We start from the raw sequence: 14,924 nt of genomic DNA, 5'->3' as shown, positions 1-14,924 counted from the left end.
TTCCTCGTAACCTTGGATTTCGGGAAATTGTATATGTGATGTTTCTGTGTGGAGTTATATCTGAAACCACTGGGCTATTGGAGGCGGTCTGCGGCTTAATGCTCTATATATAAGACATAAACTTAGATTTTTGGCTATTGTTATTTTGGGAATGTGAAACACACATGGCACACTCCCTCCAGGACAAGCGTCCTTCGAAACAGGCCTGTTGTCTGAAACTCTCCTTTAATTACATTCGCGAAAAATTGACAAGCTGGTCTCCAGGCATATGAAAAGAGCTCCATCATATGCTTTGATTTTCCCTCTGAAAGTCTTTAATTACAGGCATAGGAAAATAATGAATCTGCAGGAAAGCCATACGCCGAGATTTATCCTTAACTAGTTATTTGTGGCAAGTTAGGGGCAGCTGGTTTCAATAACAGCGATGGAAAGCAAAGCCAGAAATACTTGCGTTGCCAAGAAAATGTGGAAAAAAAACAAAAAGGCATTTCTGTGGGGAGAGAGGACCCAAGAGTGAGATAATTCTCAACCAAACTCTACTTGGTATAAATAACTAGTTCTGTCATGAAACGGCACAGTGCATGAAACTGTAAGGTCCTTAAAGGGATAGTTCACCCAAAAACAGATTTGTAAAAAAAAATTGGGTTTGTTTTCAATGAGTGTATCATTAAACCATGCTACGAATCACACATATCTAGCGTTTATGCCGTTCTCATTGCTTGTCAGAGCAGTGGCTGTAGATATGTCTTGGCAGTAGATCTGCGTGTTTTAGAGGGCTATATTATCCTGTCCATGCCATGTGTGGGGATATATACATGTTTATTGATGCTGCAGCTTGTTTCATATACTCAGAGCAGCATGTAAATATATTGGCTTGTATTTTTTATTTTATTTTCTCTCCTGCTTTGTTGGAGGGTAATGTCAAGTATGCTCTTTGAGCCCCAGCAGCTTGTCTGTGTATATATTGGTAAGTCTTTGTACTTACAATAGTAGCATCAATATTCTATACCTCCATAAGCAGATACATTACAATGGTCACATCCATTATTGCTGTCATGATAGAACTATCTAGTTCAGTCATTAAACTCTAGATAGCACAGGGTGATAGGGTGATCCTTTACATTCTATAGAATCTACTAGCTGTCATTTACTACATGACACAAGATAATTGGTCTCTGTTGCATCTGCAGCTAATGAGCATGATGCACAACAGCTAAATGGTTTGGTTTCATGTTTGCTATAAGCAAGTCTTGCAGCACACTATTAGTGATGGCCGATTCGTGAACGAATCGTTCAGTTTAACCGGTTCTTCTTAGTTAACCGGTTGAACCAGTTCACCAAATCGAACTGAATCGTTTGAAACGGTTCACGTCTCCAATAAGCATTAATCCACAAATTACTTCAGCTGTTAACTTTTTTAACATGACTGACACTCCCTCTGAGTCAGAATAAACCAATATCCCGGAGTAATTAATTTACTCAAACAGTACACTGAATGAAATGCTGTGAAGACCGAACTGAGAATGAACACCGAGCCGAGCCAGATAATGAACGAACACGCCCACTGCTGGAGCAGTTCTCGTTCTCGAGACAAGAACCGGTTGCTTCGGTTTTCGGATCACCAGTACACTCAACCGAGAATCTTTTCGGTCGGACGCCTCAGCGTGAAGCCAACTGACTCACAGCATGTCTGATTCTTTTGGTGATTGATTCTGATTCTGTACTAGTAATGTTATGAGCGTGGGTATTTCGAGGTCTTGGATGAAGGGCAATCTGGCAAAACGTAAGTTCATTTAATAACAAATACATCGCAATGGATTATGTTTAGTAAGTGGATCATGGTTTCTGCTGATGACACCTAATTTATTTACTTTATATCTTCAAGACTTAAATCCTCAAGTTAGTAGTTGAAAAAACTGGTAATCATGAAAGGTTTACATTTGAATTTTGCAACAACACCCAAATACAGTAACAGCAATAATGTGCATAACATTATTGCTGTTACTGTATTTGGGTGTTGTTGCAAAATTCAAATGTAAACCTTTCATGATTATGAGGTTTTTAACTGACTAAAGTTATGATTACTGACTTTATATATTTGAATGTTTGATAGACGTGACGCCATTACGTCATCGCCAATGACGTCATTACGTCGAGCGTAAAAGAACCGCTGAACCAGTTTTTTCAACCGGTTTATTGAATCGAACCGTCCGAAAGAACCGGTTCGCGGAAAAGAATCAAAATTCCCATCACTACACACTATCAGAAACCCTTCTTCTCCACCAACTCCAGATGGAGCAGGCTGATAGGTGCTTTACGTGCTATATGATACAATCACATCATTTACTACATGGCACTAGCTGATTGGGCCAATGACCTCCCTGCTCAGCAATTAAATTTTTCGATTCAATGTTTTCTGCATCAGAATCCCTCCACCTCCCCCAGCTCCACCTGTCTAGGTGTGCTAATGATGATTTCATGTAAGTTATTTGTGCAGCAGCAGTATGTATTAAATTCTCTATTATTAGTATTAGTATTATCTAGAACAGTCTTGAAACTCTAGATTGCACAAACTGATAAGTCTTTAACACGTAACCTGATAGCTGTCACATAATTTAATACATGGCATGAGCTGATTGGTATCTGTTGCATATATTGTTGCAAAGGGGAAGATTTCTAGTACATTTCTGGAAAATTGCCAGGAATTTGTGGAAACTTTAGTAAAAATGTAGAAATCTTTGGAAACTTTCAGAAAGTATCCTGAATTTTTACTGGATATCTTCTGCCTTTTATATTCGTAGTTGCATCTGCTGCAAGTGAGAATTGCTACTGAACAGTTAAATGGTTTGATTCTGTGTTTTCTGTATCAGAATCCCTCCACCTCCCCCAGCTCCACTTATCTAGATGTGCTTCAGGATATTAAAGGTATTACATGCTCACAGAAACATGTATGTTTATGTATCGGCAGTAGCAAGTCTCAAAACGTGCTCTGCAACCGCAGTAATCAGCTGCAGCAGTAGCATGCATAACAAATATATTGCGCCAAGATCAAATGCATTAATACTGGCAGACTCATTACAACACTGAACTATTCAGAAAGATGTCATAAAATAAATAACTGTAAGAGAGTGAGAGCCAAATGAGAATCGAAACCAGGCGATGAGTCCAGACAGAGAACTGTTGACATCAGACAGGTCGATAATCAGGCAGGCAGAGCAGTTGAAAGTCAGGTGGTGAGGAAACTTCAGGGACTGAAGCAGGACTTGTCAATGACAGAAAGGGGTCGTAAATAAGCAGCCAATCCAAGCAAATCCAGGGGTCAGAACCTATGGAGCACCCCAAAGGCTGGGATAAAAAAGCTGGCAGAATCCACTGGGCTAACTCAGTTGATGGCTAGAACACAAACAGCGAGAGGTCACAATAACCGGACAAGGCTAGACAACTAAAAAGCAATAGAGTACGGTAAGGGACACAAAGGATGCAATACAAAATGTGTGGCAGTAAACAGTCATGTATAGGAAGGAAATAACATAAGGAACAGATGAAAATTAACCAAATGAGGACTAGATAAGTACTAAACAGCCAGACAAGAGGAGCCTGCACACAAAAAAAATCTGAATGAGCTTTATTGCCAGGATGTTTATACATACGAGGAATTTGTTTTCGTGACAGGAGCTCCACAGTGCAACAGATTGACAACGACAGAACAGAAAGCACATAATAAAAGAATAAAAAATACAAATAAGTAGGTAAGGAATTACAAATTGACAATTTTAAGTCAGGTATATTACAATAACCAGTTATGTATGTACAGGTATATTATGTGCAAAAATTTGAGTGTAAACTAAGTATGTGTGTTAGATAAAGTGTATGTGTATATAAATAAAAAATAGTGTCGCGTGTTCCACAGTTATTATCAGCTGTTCATAAGATGGATTGCCTGAGGGAAGAAACTGGTCCTGTGTCTGGTCGTTCTAGTGCTCAGTGCTCTGTAGCGTCGACCAGATGGCAACAGTTCAAAGAGGGAGTGTGCTGGATGTGAGGGGTCTAGAGTGATTTTAACAGCCCTTTTGCTCACTCTGGATGAGTACAGTTCTTGAATAGACGTGAGGGTTGCACCGATGATTCGCTCAGCAGAGAACAGCTAATGTCGAAAATCATTTAGAAGTGCATATAAATGTGTTAGCTTCAAGACCTTTATTCAGACTCATTCAAAACTTTGGCATATTGTATATTGTCATTAATGTATTTCCAGATCTTTATTTAGACTTTTTAGATCAAAAGTGGCCATTATTCATACTTATATTCAAGAGCAGACTTTTAAATAATGTGGGTGGTCTAAATCTTAGCTTCGTTCTTTTGTTCCTACACTATTAGGAGTGTTGAATGACATCTCCAACATAGAACTGTAGGTTTTTACTTTAATTTGTCATATTCCTGAGTAAAAAAAAAAAAGATATTTAAAAGGTCCATGAACAGTACTTTTAATAATGTTTCTTGAGGAGCACGTATAATGCTTGCACTGTACATCAAAAACTGCCATCATAGAAATAAATGTCATTTTCTACCCAGTTTTTAGTCCTCAGATTTGAACAGTTTAAATGGATGCATCTCCTTTAAAACTTCAACGTAAAGACCCACTGCTATGATTAGCTGGCATTTTCACATCTAAACAAAGTATTGCACTTGGAGCTACAGTATTTGATTTTTTTTTTACACCTGTCAAGATTAACTAAGAATAAAAATTGTTGATTATAATAATTTATTCAACTCTACTCCCATAAAAGATTGCAGTGCTAATAATTTTAGCCGCTCAAAGCCATTTCTGTTGAATGCAATGATCTCAACAGACTCAACAGATCTAACTAACGTGCGATCATAAAGTATTATTCAGCATATATATCAAAACTGCCTAACGTTACAAATTGAAATGTCAATCCAGGCAGTGGTTTAAGACTGTGGTTTATAACACTGACAGCAAAAAAAAAAAAAAAAAAAATCAGCAGACTGTATGAATATAAATGCAAATTCACTCTCTGACAGTAGGTGGCACTTTTGAGCAAGCAGAAAATACACTGGTTACCCCTGCATTCATTTCCATTCATTCCTTTTCACTCATGATCAGTGTAACATGGGTTTGTACACTCAATAGTACTTGTGTCAAACTATCCGTACTTGAAAAAGTAATGTCAGGTCTGACTGAATTAGACTGGAGTGTCTCAAGGAGACAAACAGAAGTGGTCCCAGGAGATGCATTTGAAATGCAAGGTGGAAACAGTGTACATCTTGACTTGTAATTGGATTGTTGAAAATGCATCTTTATACCAGGTGGAATTAGAGTATAAAATTGGAGATTACACAAAATGGGCTTCTGTTGATACTGTGTCTTTAAAGTCAACACAAAGCCCTTTTTGTTTGTGTTTGTGCACAATTAAAAAAATTCATAAAAATGTGTCCTTTTGCCATAAACTGTAACAACGTTTATGAATCCTATTTCATGTTGGCTTTCAACTACAATAGAAACATGCATGTAAAAGACAATGTTTTGCTGGAGTGGGTGGGTGGTGTAGGTTCTGGAGTGGAAGTGTTTGCTCTATCTACATGTCAATCCTGCTTTGTGTTATAGAGGGTTACTGCATGCCGGAGTGGGATGGCATCGTTTGCTGGCCCGAGGGACTTCCTGGAAGGATGGTGTCCACTGCCTGCCCAGAGTACATATATGACTTCAACCACAAAGGTGAGCTTGCAGCCACTGACCTGTGGCTAACTGGTACCTGTCTAATGCACACGGCACTCTCTTGACATCTTCCAGCCTGCACATATTTGGTATAAACATCAGTTTATTGCCACCTCCAAAATCTGTGCTTTTCTCCTCAGTTCATCATTGTTGGCGCTCCAAGTTCTTGTCTCATCTTTCAGACAAACATTTTGGAATATTTCCATACATTTTTACATGCTTGACTTGTATTCATAACAAAAACAGGGTGTGTTTTCACAAAGCAGATGTATTGTGGACCTGGACAGTGAACTGAGCACTAGCTGTGCTGTTCCTAGCTTCATTACATTTACATTTATTCATTTAGCAGATGCCAAAGTGACATGTAACCACGAGGAAATCATCCAAGGGAGAAAACAATACAAACCAACCCAGGCTCATTGGAAATACGTACTTTAGGCAACATTTCTGCAACACAGAGCGTTTGTACCTTACTGCATGTTTTCAGTAAATTAAAATTTTAATGTCCAGTGAGTGGTGCTAAAATGTGTATTCAATTAGAATTTTTGAATTTGAATTTGTTCAATTTATTGCATTGGTACCAGCATATATTTTGCTGATGCAACCCTGTCATTTTAATTCCTTATATGCACATTTGAGCTGTTTTGTCGAACCATCATTTAACAGGGTTCAACCTCACAAATGCCACACTGTATCACATGAGCTACAGTTGAAACATACTGCATTAGAAAATGCATATATTATATATAAAGCTGTACATGTGATGCTACCTTTTAAAACGATTACTTTTCAAATCTCACAGCCTGTTAAAATTGTTTTGAAGCCATAACAAAATATTGTGCAAGGAATTGTGCAAAAATAAGGTAAACTTATTCAACAGTTTGGCCCTGTAAATTAACTTTGAGTGAAAATAAATAAAAGTGGTTGGAGTTTTACTGCCTCCAGTGTTCACTTCAGCTGGAAACTACAACAGTTAGTATGTTCAGGTACGTTTTTGAGATTTACAGAAATGTAGGTAGAGGCATGTATTTCCAATGATACAAACAGTGCTACTGTAGCTTTACAGATTGTAACTGCGTAGGGTGGTGCTATTCTACAGCAGTAATCAGTGTTGGAAGAAACACATTACATATGATGAATGTTATGCAATCAGACAGCTATCTGGAAAAAAACAATAGAGCTGTTGGTAAGTTCACCCACATGCTCATTTATTTCCTGATAAACTATGTTTTTCCTATTTCTTTTGATTCAAAGAGTCATATCCAAAATCTGAAGAATGATTCAGAATCTGATTTGAACATTTATTTACAACACTCATATACATCACTTTGATATTTTCACAATTGCAGTTTAAGATATGGGTAGAATTCAGGGACCAATTCTCACTATAGCATAATACACCTAATAAACTGCTAATTTGCTGCTTATGGTCAGTTAGTAAAGTAGTTGTTAAATTTAGGTATGGGGTGGATTAAGGGATCTAAGATATGGTCATGCAGAAAAAGACATTAATGTGCTAGTAATATGCATGCTAATAATCATCTAGTTAATAGGGAGAATTGGTCCTTATATAATTGGTCCTTGAATAAAGTGTTACTGTATATTTTCTAATGTTTGCATTTATATGTTTTATCTTGTATTTTGTTCTTGAATTAACACAGTAATGTAACACTCTATTGCAATAGGTGAGGTTCTCTAACAATGATAATAATTTTGATGATTTATGATTGAAATTGCTTCCAAACAACAAGCTTCCTTGTTAAACAGTGTTTGCAACAGAGCTTTAGAGATCCATTAATTACACTAGAGACCTACACATGAAAACACTAACTGGGCATCTTACTCAAATCTGTCTTCAGTGGTGTTCTTTTAAATATTTTTTATCAATAATTCAATCCATATTTGTAGCACTGTTTGATGCTAATAGTGGTACACATTGATAATGTCATACGCTGTGGCTCTATGCTGTCAGTCTGATTGAGAAATCAATACATGGGTGTCCTAAATGAAGGATGCTTTGTTAATGTATGTGTTGTGCTGTATCCACAGGACATGTGTACCGGCGCTGTGACTTCAATGGGAGCTGGGAGATGGCATCAAATAACAACAAAACCTGGGCTAATTACAGCGAGTGCGCCAAATTCCTCTCCCATTATAACCCGGACAATGAGAGGGTAAGACCTTACACCTTACAGTTGCTGTTACCCACAAGCATTCTGAATATGTAAATTTGATACCATCACCCAAAACTGAATTTTCTGATTGTTTGCTGATTCATTCAGGATATGTCTCATTGTATTTCTCATGGTGTCTACTAAGTGTTTTCTTGCACATTCTGACTGAACTGGTTTTGTGCCCGATTCACTGAGGAATTATGAAGGCAACTTCAAATATATAAATGGATGCAGTGCATAGAAATGTACCTGGACAATGACTAAATTGATGTGTGTTTTAAACATCCTTTCTTTACAACACTGGGCTACCATTACTTGTGTTGTTTCACTCAATAAATAGTAGCTGTGCTAATATTACTGCAGTGACAAATAACTTCTTACTTCAATGCGTTATTTAAACCACAGAGACTCTTTTTAAAAGTACAACATAAACATTAAATGCTTAAATGTTATATATATATATATTGAATTTACTTGAATAAACTGGAATCTAGTTTATATTTCTATAAACTAAATAGCCAAAAATACATTGTATGGATTTTATTGATTTATTGATTTGTATGATTGTTTTATTCAAAATTATTGATTTTTCTTTTGTGCCAAAAATCATTAGGAAATTAAGTAAAGATCATGTTCCATGAAGATATTTTTTAAATGTCCTACTATAAATATATTAAACTTAATTTTTGATCAGTGATATGCATCACTTAGAACTTAGAAAATATTTAGAAAAATTGACCCTTATGACTGGTTTTGTGGTCACATAAAAAAAAAAAAACATGACTATTTTTTTTTTCTGTTTAATTAATCATATTGATTATTTAATTAGTAGAAACAGTTCCATATTAAGGATTAGTGTTGTCACAGTACCAAAATTTCTGTATTCGGTACCGATACCAGTGAAAATCCACGGTTCTCTGTACCAATTTCGGTAACAAAGCAAAACACAAAAATATGCTAATAAAAAAATTCTAATACACACACTTATTAGCACTTAAAATAAAACCAATGCCATTCTTTATACTTATTTACAATTGTGTTTAAAGTTTTTCTACAAGTTATATAATTATGAAAAACAGTAAACAAGTTTCACCCAAATTTAATTTGTCTTTTAATTAATGAAATTTAAACACATTTTATTTAATGGTAAATAAAGGGGATTTGCTATTAAAATTAAATCATGGAAGAAATATTGTGTGATTTATTTTTTGTTTAAAAAGTTGTATTAATTTTTTCAACATTTGTAGCAGTATCACATACATTCTACTAAATAATAGTATATTTGTAGCACAATGCCTTTATGTAAAAATGTTATATTCCTTCACTATAGTTTCTGGTATATTCAAGTTGATATTTTTGCATAAACTGAGAAGCATGTTAGTGTTTAATGTTTAATGATGTAAAAAGAGTAAACTACTGTAAACTAATCATCTAATTTCCAGTTTCTGATAATACAGCAAACATGAGTCATAGTCACAGCGTAAGTGGATGAAGTAAACTTGAGTTACATATACTGTACATGAATTTAACGCAATACAATTAAGTTGACAAATGTTCAGCAATCGTGTTGCTTTAGCTCATTTTAATTAAGTACATTGAACAAGCAGCAAACATATTTTTTACTGTATAACCTACTGCTTCATTTAGCAATAACTGCACAATGCAAATTGTGCCAGATTATTTTTGTAAATAAGAAACCAGTGTTGTAGTCGAAACCAACAAGTCTGGAGTACTCAACACTGTAAGAAACAATGCTAAATTAACATAGTTTACATAGAAAGTGTGTGTGCACGGAGAAGAATATCAGTGAATTCATTTTAAAACTGAGATGCAGTAGATTTTCAGGATTGTGCATGCTAAACTGGACTGCAGGTGTTTTGTGAATATGATGCAGGTATTACTGTTGGCATTCATGTGAAAAAGAGTAGCAACTGATTAATGAATTCCCCCATCAGTGTTTACATTTAGATTTGGTCCTTACTCAAAGCTGTCGTGTCTTCAGAAGACCTACAGACTTGGAACAACATGAGAAGACTTTCTTTCATATTCCTTTAAAAGTCAAACCACATTATGAACACAATTCATTAGTCATCAGTGTTAACACTGAAGTTTTTGTTTGTTTAGTTTTGTTTAGATTTGTTTCTGTCGTCTGTGTGCTTTTCATTTTGGTGTCGACGGGCAAAAGGCTGAGCTGTGGGCTGAACTGAACTATTTATCATTACGATGAGGAATGCACATCAGCTAAAGCCTCAGTGAAAAACTATTCCCCTTCACAAGGCTGAATTGAATCAATGGAATCAGGATAATCAATGTAGTTCAATAGAAAACGTCTGGATTACTGTGTAGATACTCTCTGTAGCTGCTTGGGTTCATGTACTGTGTAAAGCAGAACATCTGACAGGATTTAACTTCATAAATGTCTTGTTATGGTGTCTCTTCAACACCATCAGCTAATGAATCAGTGTGATTCTCTAGGGCTTCAGACGTTGTGGCCACCGACATGTTCTTGTTGCATTATTATTCAAACCTATAAGGCTGCAATGTGGCTCTAATCTTGTTTTCAGAAGCTGCGTCTGAAGTTGCATTAGGTATGTTCACACAGACCCTTCAGACTCAGAGGTGGCATGAATGCATTTACACTGCTACTCTAGATATGAAATTAATACCACCTGTAAGTGATGGCAGTATTGAGTGAGTCATTCATTCATCCAATTCATTCGAATGGCTGATTCTTTCAGGAAAAACATCACCCTTGCTCATATGATTTTGTTAAATCATATAGCATTATATAAAGGTAAGACAAAAACCCATACAGAGGGCATTTTGTGCCTTTTGTGCAATTACATTTTGAAATATATGTAATATTATATATGTTTTGTCTGGTTTGGGTCACGCCATGCTCTGTATTGTATATTTCATTTTGCTCTCACAGTTAATTTTAGATTAATGACTGATTTACTCTGTGATAGCTCTGATATATCTACCACAGGATAATAATGAAGTCTAAAATATTGCAGAGCACTCATCTTTACTTCCACAATTTGACATGAATAGATCAAAATGAGTAATTTCTCTGTATTATGTGAATTTTCTGATGAAGTGGATCATTAAGGTAATTTGCTCTAATTCAGTTCGGACATTTACTGTTACGCATCATTGCTAACATCTCATTTATTCATCCATCATTCAGGTCTGAGCAAGCTGTCCTTTTACCATCATTAGTTCTGGATCAATTTATTCATATTCATAACAATTCTGTCACAAAGGCTTTCCAGATTCGATTCCCAGATCCTTGATTGCTCTACGCACAAGATTTATTTGTTCAAACTTTCAAATAACCAATTGTGGTTTCCAGTTTTTTATTTGCCACTTTTTTGGAAGATACTTTCCTTTGATCTGTAACATTGTTGGGTGAATGTAGGAATCTATATTTTGAGGTCATGCCTTTTTGCTTCCCAAGTCTCAAGAGCCACTTCTGCAGTTAATGAGAAGTTCATCCGAGCAAATGAAGCGCTTTGGAGTGCAGCGACTCAACAGCACTAACACAGCGCTGGGTTTGGCCATCGCATCTCATGCTAAATGTTAACAGCTGGCAAATCTCTTGTTCTATCAGCTCCAGATTGCTCTCCTCTAATGCACACCGCTGATCCAGCTCGCTCTCTTAGTGCGGTTGCGATGTGAACTTGCTCGGCTGCCTACAGCCTGAAGTAATCGCAGTTGAAAGCGTGGCCGCTCACCGCTCAGCTTTTGTCGAGTCTCTGAACTTCCAGACAAACAGTTTTTGCAAGAGGCCACCGGGTGTCAGCTTGCTCTCCAAATAAACAGTTGCACTTCTGGCAAAAAAAAAAAACAAAATGCCAAAGGCAGAGATTGGATAGGTAATTCCTTCAGCAGCTCTGCTTGTGTTTACACACCAAAAGATGCAATGCTTCAGCTTTGAGTTTAAGCCCAAACAGAAACGTGGTGTAAATAGCAGCAAACATAAAGCACCTGGGATTGTTTCAGACAAGCTCATAATATATTGTATTGAGATTAAGAATTCATTAAAAGGTTCTATATATAGCACTTTCATATCATTGCAATTTTTCTTCTTCTTTTTTATTTTTTTTTGAGTGCTTTGTCCTCATTTATAATTCGCGTTGGGTAAAAGTATCTGCTAAATGACTAAATGTAAATGCAAATGCTAATTGCAGCTATTTCATTTATTGTTATTTAACCTAATACATGTTCAATATATGATTTGTTTATACTATGATTATCTGTTTTTATGCCAATTCTGATATTTTTGCTTGAACACCAAGACCTTCAGCTGTTTTCCATTCTGTTATTTGCTAGCTCTAGCTCTTGTTCTCACTTTCTTATTCTTGTCTTTATTCTCAGGAGGTTTTTGACAGACTTTACCTGATCTATACCGTGGGCTACTCCATCTCTCTGGGATCACTTATGGTGGCGACAGTCATCCTAGGATACTTTCGGTAAGAAAAGCCCTCCTTCTTGTTTTCACAGAGAGTTGACAAAGCCCTTCACAATGAAGAATTTTAAAAAGCAATTTTAAGGGCATTTTCCTCAGTCTGGGAGTTGTGCAAAAATGGTATTGTTTGGACGGAAATGGCACATCACACAAGACGTCTATGCATCAAATATTCTGGCGTTGTCCTTTTACTTGATGCTTTACATTTTTTTATTTTTCTCTTTGATTCACATAGTTCTTGCATAAAGTTTGCAAACAGCATGTCAGCTTTCACAGCTTTAACACTATTATTGTTCCTGCTGAACAACAGAATTATTTTGCAGAAATTTTTGTCAGTTTGTAAAACAGTTAGACATAGACAAAATCAGAATTTGGATGTATAAACTCTCAAAGAATCACAATTCTGACTATTTTTCTCATAATTGTAAGTTTGTACAGTATTCCATAATTATTCTCACAGCTTTGATTTTATACCCCAAAAATTCAGACTTTTTACTTGCAGTTGCATGTTTATGTCATGCTTTTTTCACTTTTGTCTTGCAAATTAAGAGAGTTCAGCACCAAAATGCATTTTGCAGTGTTGCTTTTCCTCCAAAGCATTCGCTGCATAAACATTGCACTCTGTCAATAAACAGAAAGAAATCGCTTAAACACAATAGAAGTGTGAAATTGGTCTTAATCAGGGTTCTTAGGCTACAATCTAAATACAATATACATGCCCTATTTTGTTGACTAGATTTGTTTACTTGATGCACGTTTTATGATATCCACATGCAGACTTTGTTCATGTAGATGCATTTATCACAAACTCCAGCTGAATGTCTGCTAGCAGCCCATGTTTACATGCTGGTTTGATGGAGAAATGATTTACAATAAACTAAATGACTTGGAGTCTTTTTTCTTTTCTTTTTCTTTAATGTTGAGTTGATGTGTGCTTTTATGATCATGAGACACGAGCAGAACAAGTGTAAATCATTTGTAACCCCCATTTTAGTAATATTTAATAGGTTTATAGTAACAAAGCACTTCTAAATCATTAGAAAGCTACTAGTTTATAGCAGTTAATTCATAGTTTATTATTTTTGTCCCTAGATTGTTAATACGTTATGTTATGTACAAATAATGAGTTAGTCAATGTAACTGACACACAGAAGTAAACCAGTAGTAAAACAGTTGTCAGACATTAATTGCTAATCGCATTAATACAAAGTATATGAAGAGTTCAGATGCAAAAGCCTCTAAGAGCCCTTTGAAATTTTCTTCTAAAATGAGCGTTGTGCATGGTCAGTAATTTCATTTTTTTTTTAATGGCAATGAATAGGTAACTTGCATTTCCATTAAAGTGAAAAAACTGTACCTAAACATAGAGAAAAATGCTTATTTTAGAAGAATATATATCTATATAGTTTTCAAATGTATACTTTATTCGCTGTATAACAAATTTGACCTAAACTGTCCCATCTGATCTATGCATGGCTTTGAATGCCACAATGGTTCAGGAGTTAATGTTTTTGCAAGTGTGCTGAAAGTGACTATTTTACATTGAAAATTTCATTAAAACGTTGTGTTTGACTTGACTGAAGCGATCGGTTGTCCAAACGAACGCCATCAAATGAATGCTTCTCTAATAGTTCACCCAGCATGTGTACTGGCTCTTTTTCAATATTAAGACATATGAGTGCATTTATTACTTTTGCGTTCAATCGTTCCATTTTCATTGCTAATTAATGCAAAGAGGTTCCCTTCGTTATTTATCCAGCGGGCTTATTCAAATAAAGGGTCGGGTCGTGTGCCGAACGAGCTGCTGACAGGTGCCATATTAGCTTGACTCGGCTCCAGTGCTCTGTGTTTTTAAGAGCCAGCCCATCGCCTGGGCACCAGGAAATGCAGGTCAGGAAAATGACTTTAATAAGGGCTCGTCTGGGCCGCTGCTGATGGGCTGCCAGCGTTTCCGTGCTCTGCGCTCACAGTGTCAGTAGTATGGTCTCAGGTGCATCAGCCATGCAGCACGGGGACTCGCAAACATTAGCTCCAGTGTTTGAGGCACGCTTCGAGAAGCCAGCATCTACACGGATCAGCTCTCCGGAGCTTCCCGATCAATAGTTCCCAATGGGACGGTGGTTAAACAGCAGTTAGTCTTCTGACGGAGAGGCAAGCGATTCCACACAGCTGCTCTAAACCTCTCCAGAGGAGCGAGCGGAATAACAAAAATAAACCCAAAGGTTTCATATTTCAGCATGCCTGTCTGAAAAAAAAGAGACAGAGACCGGACTGCACACCTGAAGTGTGCATTTTGCACATTTGCAGATTTTAATCACTTTATTATTAGTATTATTATTATTATTATTATATGTAAAAAAAAGGAATGGCTACTGATCACAAAAGAAAATGGCAATTATACAGTTTGTTGCTACGATGACAAAAAGGTTTAAAAGTTACATTTTTAGCCTTAGTGATGTAACAATGCTCATCAATGTCTAAGTGATTAGGACGGCCAATCAAATTAAAGTAGTCAGGGTTTACTTTTCACAGAAGCAGAGCG

General features: G+C 36.3%; 1 protein-coding gene across 1 annotated transcript in view; it reads left to right on the top strand.

Moving 5' to 3' along the window:
* The window catches only part of pth1r (parathyroid hormone 1 receptor), an 81,514-nt gene that overhangs the window by 48,205 nt on the left and 18,385 nt on the right, over window positions 1-14,924 (top strand). The window contains exons 3-5 of the mRNA XM_052548711.1: window positions 5,627-5,737; window positions 7,787-7,911; window positions 12,292-12,386. Of these exons, the coding sequence (XP_052404671.1) occupies window positions 5,627-5,737; window positions 7,787-7,911; window positions 12,292-12,386 (331 nt within the window). The remainder of the gene's footprint in view (window positions 1-5,626; window positions 5,738-7,786; window positions 7,912-12,291; window positions 12,387-14,924) is intronic.

Source organism: Carassius gibelio, chromosome B2 (genome assembly GCF_023724105.1).
Source record: "Carassius gibelio isolate Cgi1373 ecotype wild population from Czech Republic chromosome B2, carGib1.2-hapl.c, whole genome shotgun sequence".
Lineage (NCBI taxonomy): Eukaryota > Metazoa > Chordata > Actinopteri > Cypriniformes > Cyprinidae > Carassius > Carassius gibelio.
The sequence above is the reverse complement of the archived record's forward strand: the minus strand, read 5'-3'. Positions and strand labels throughout refer to the sequence as shown.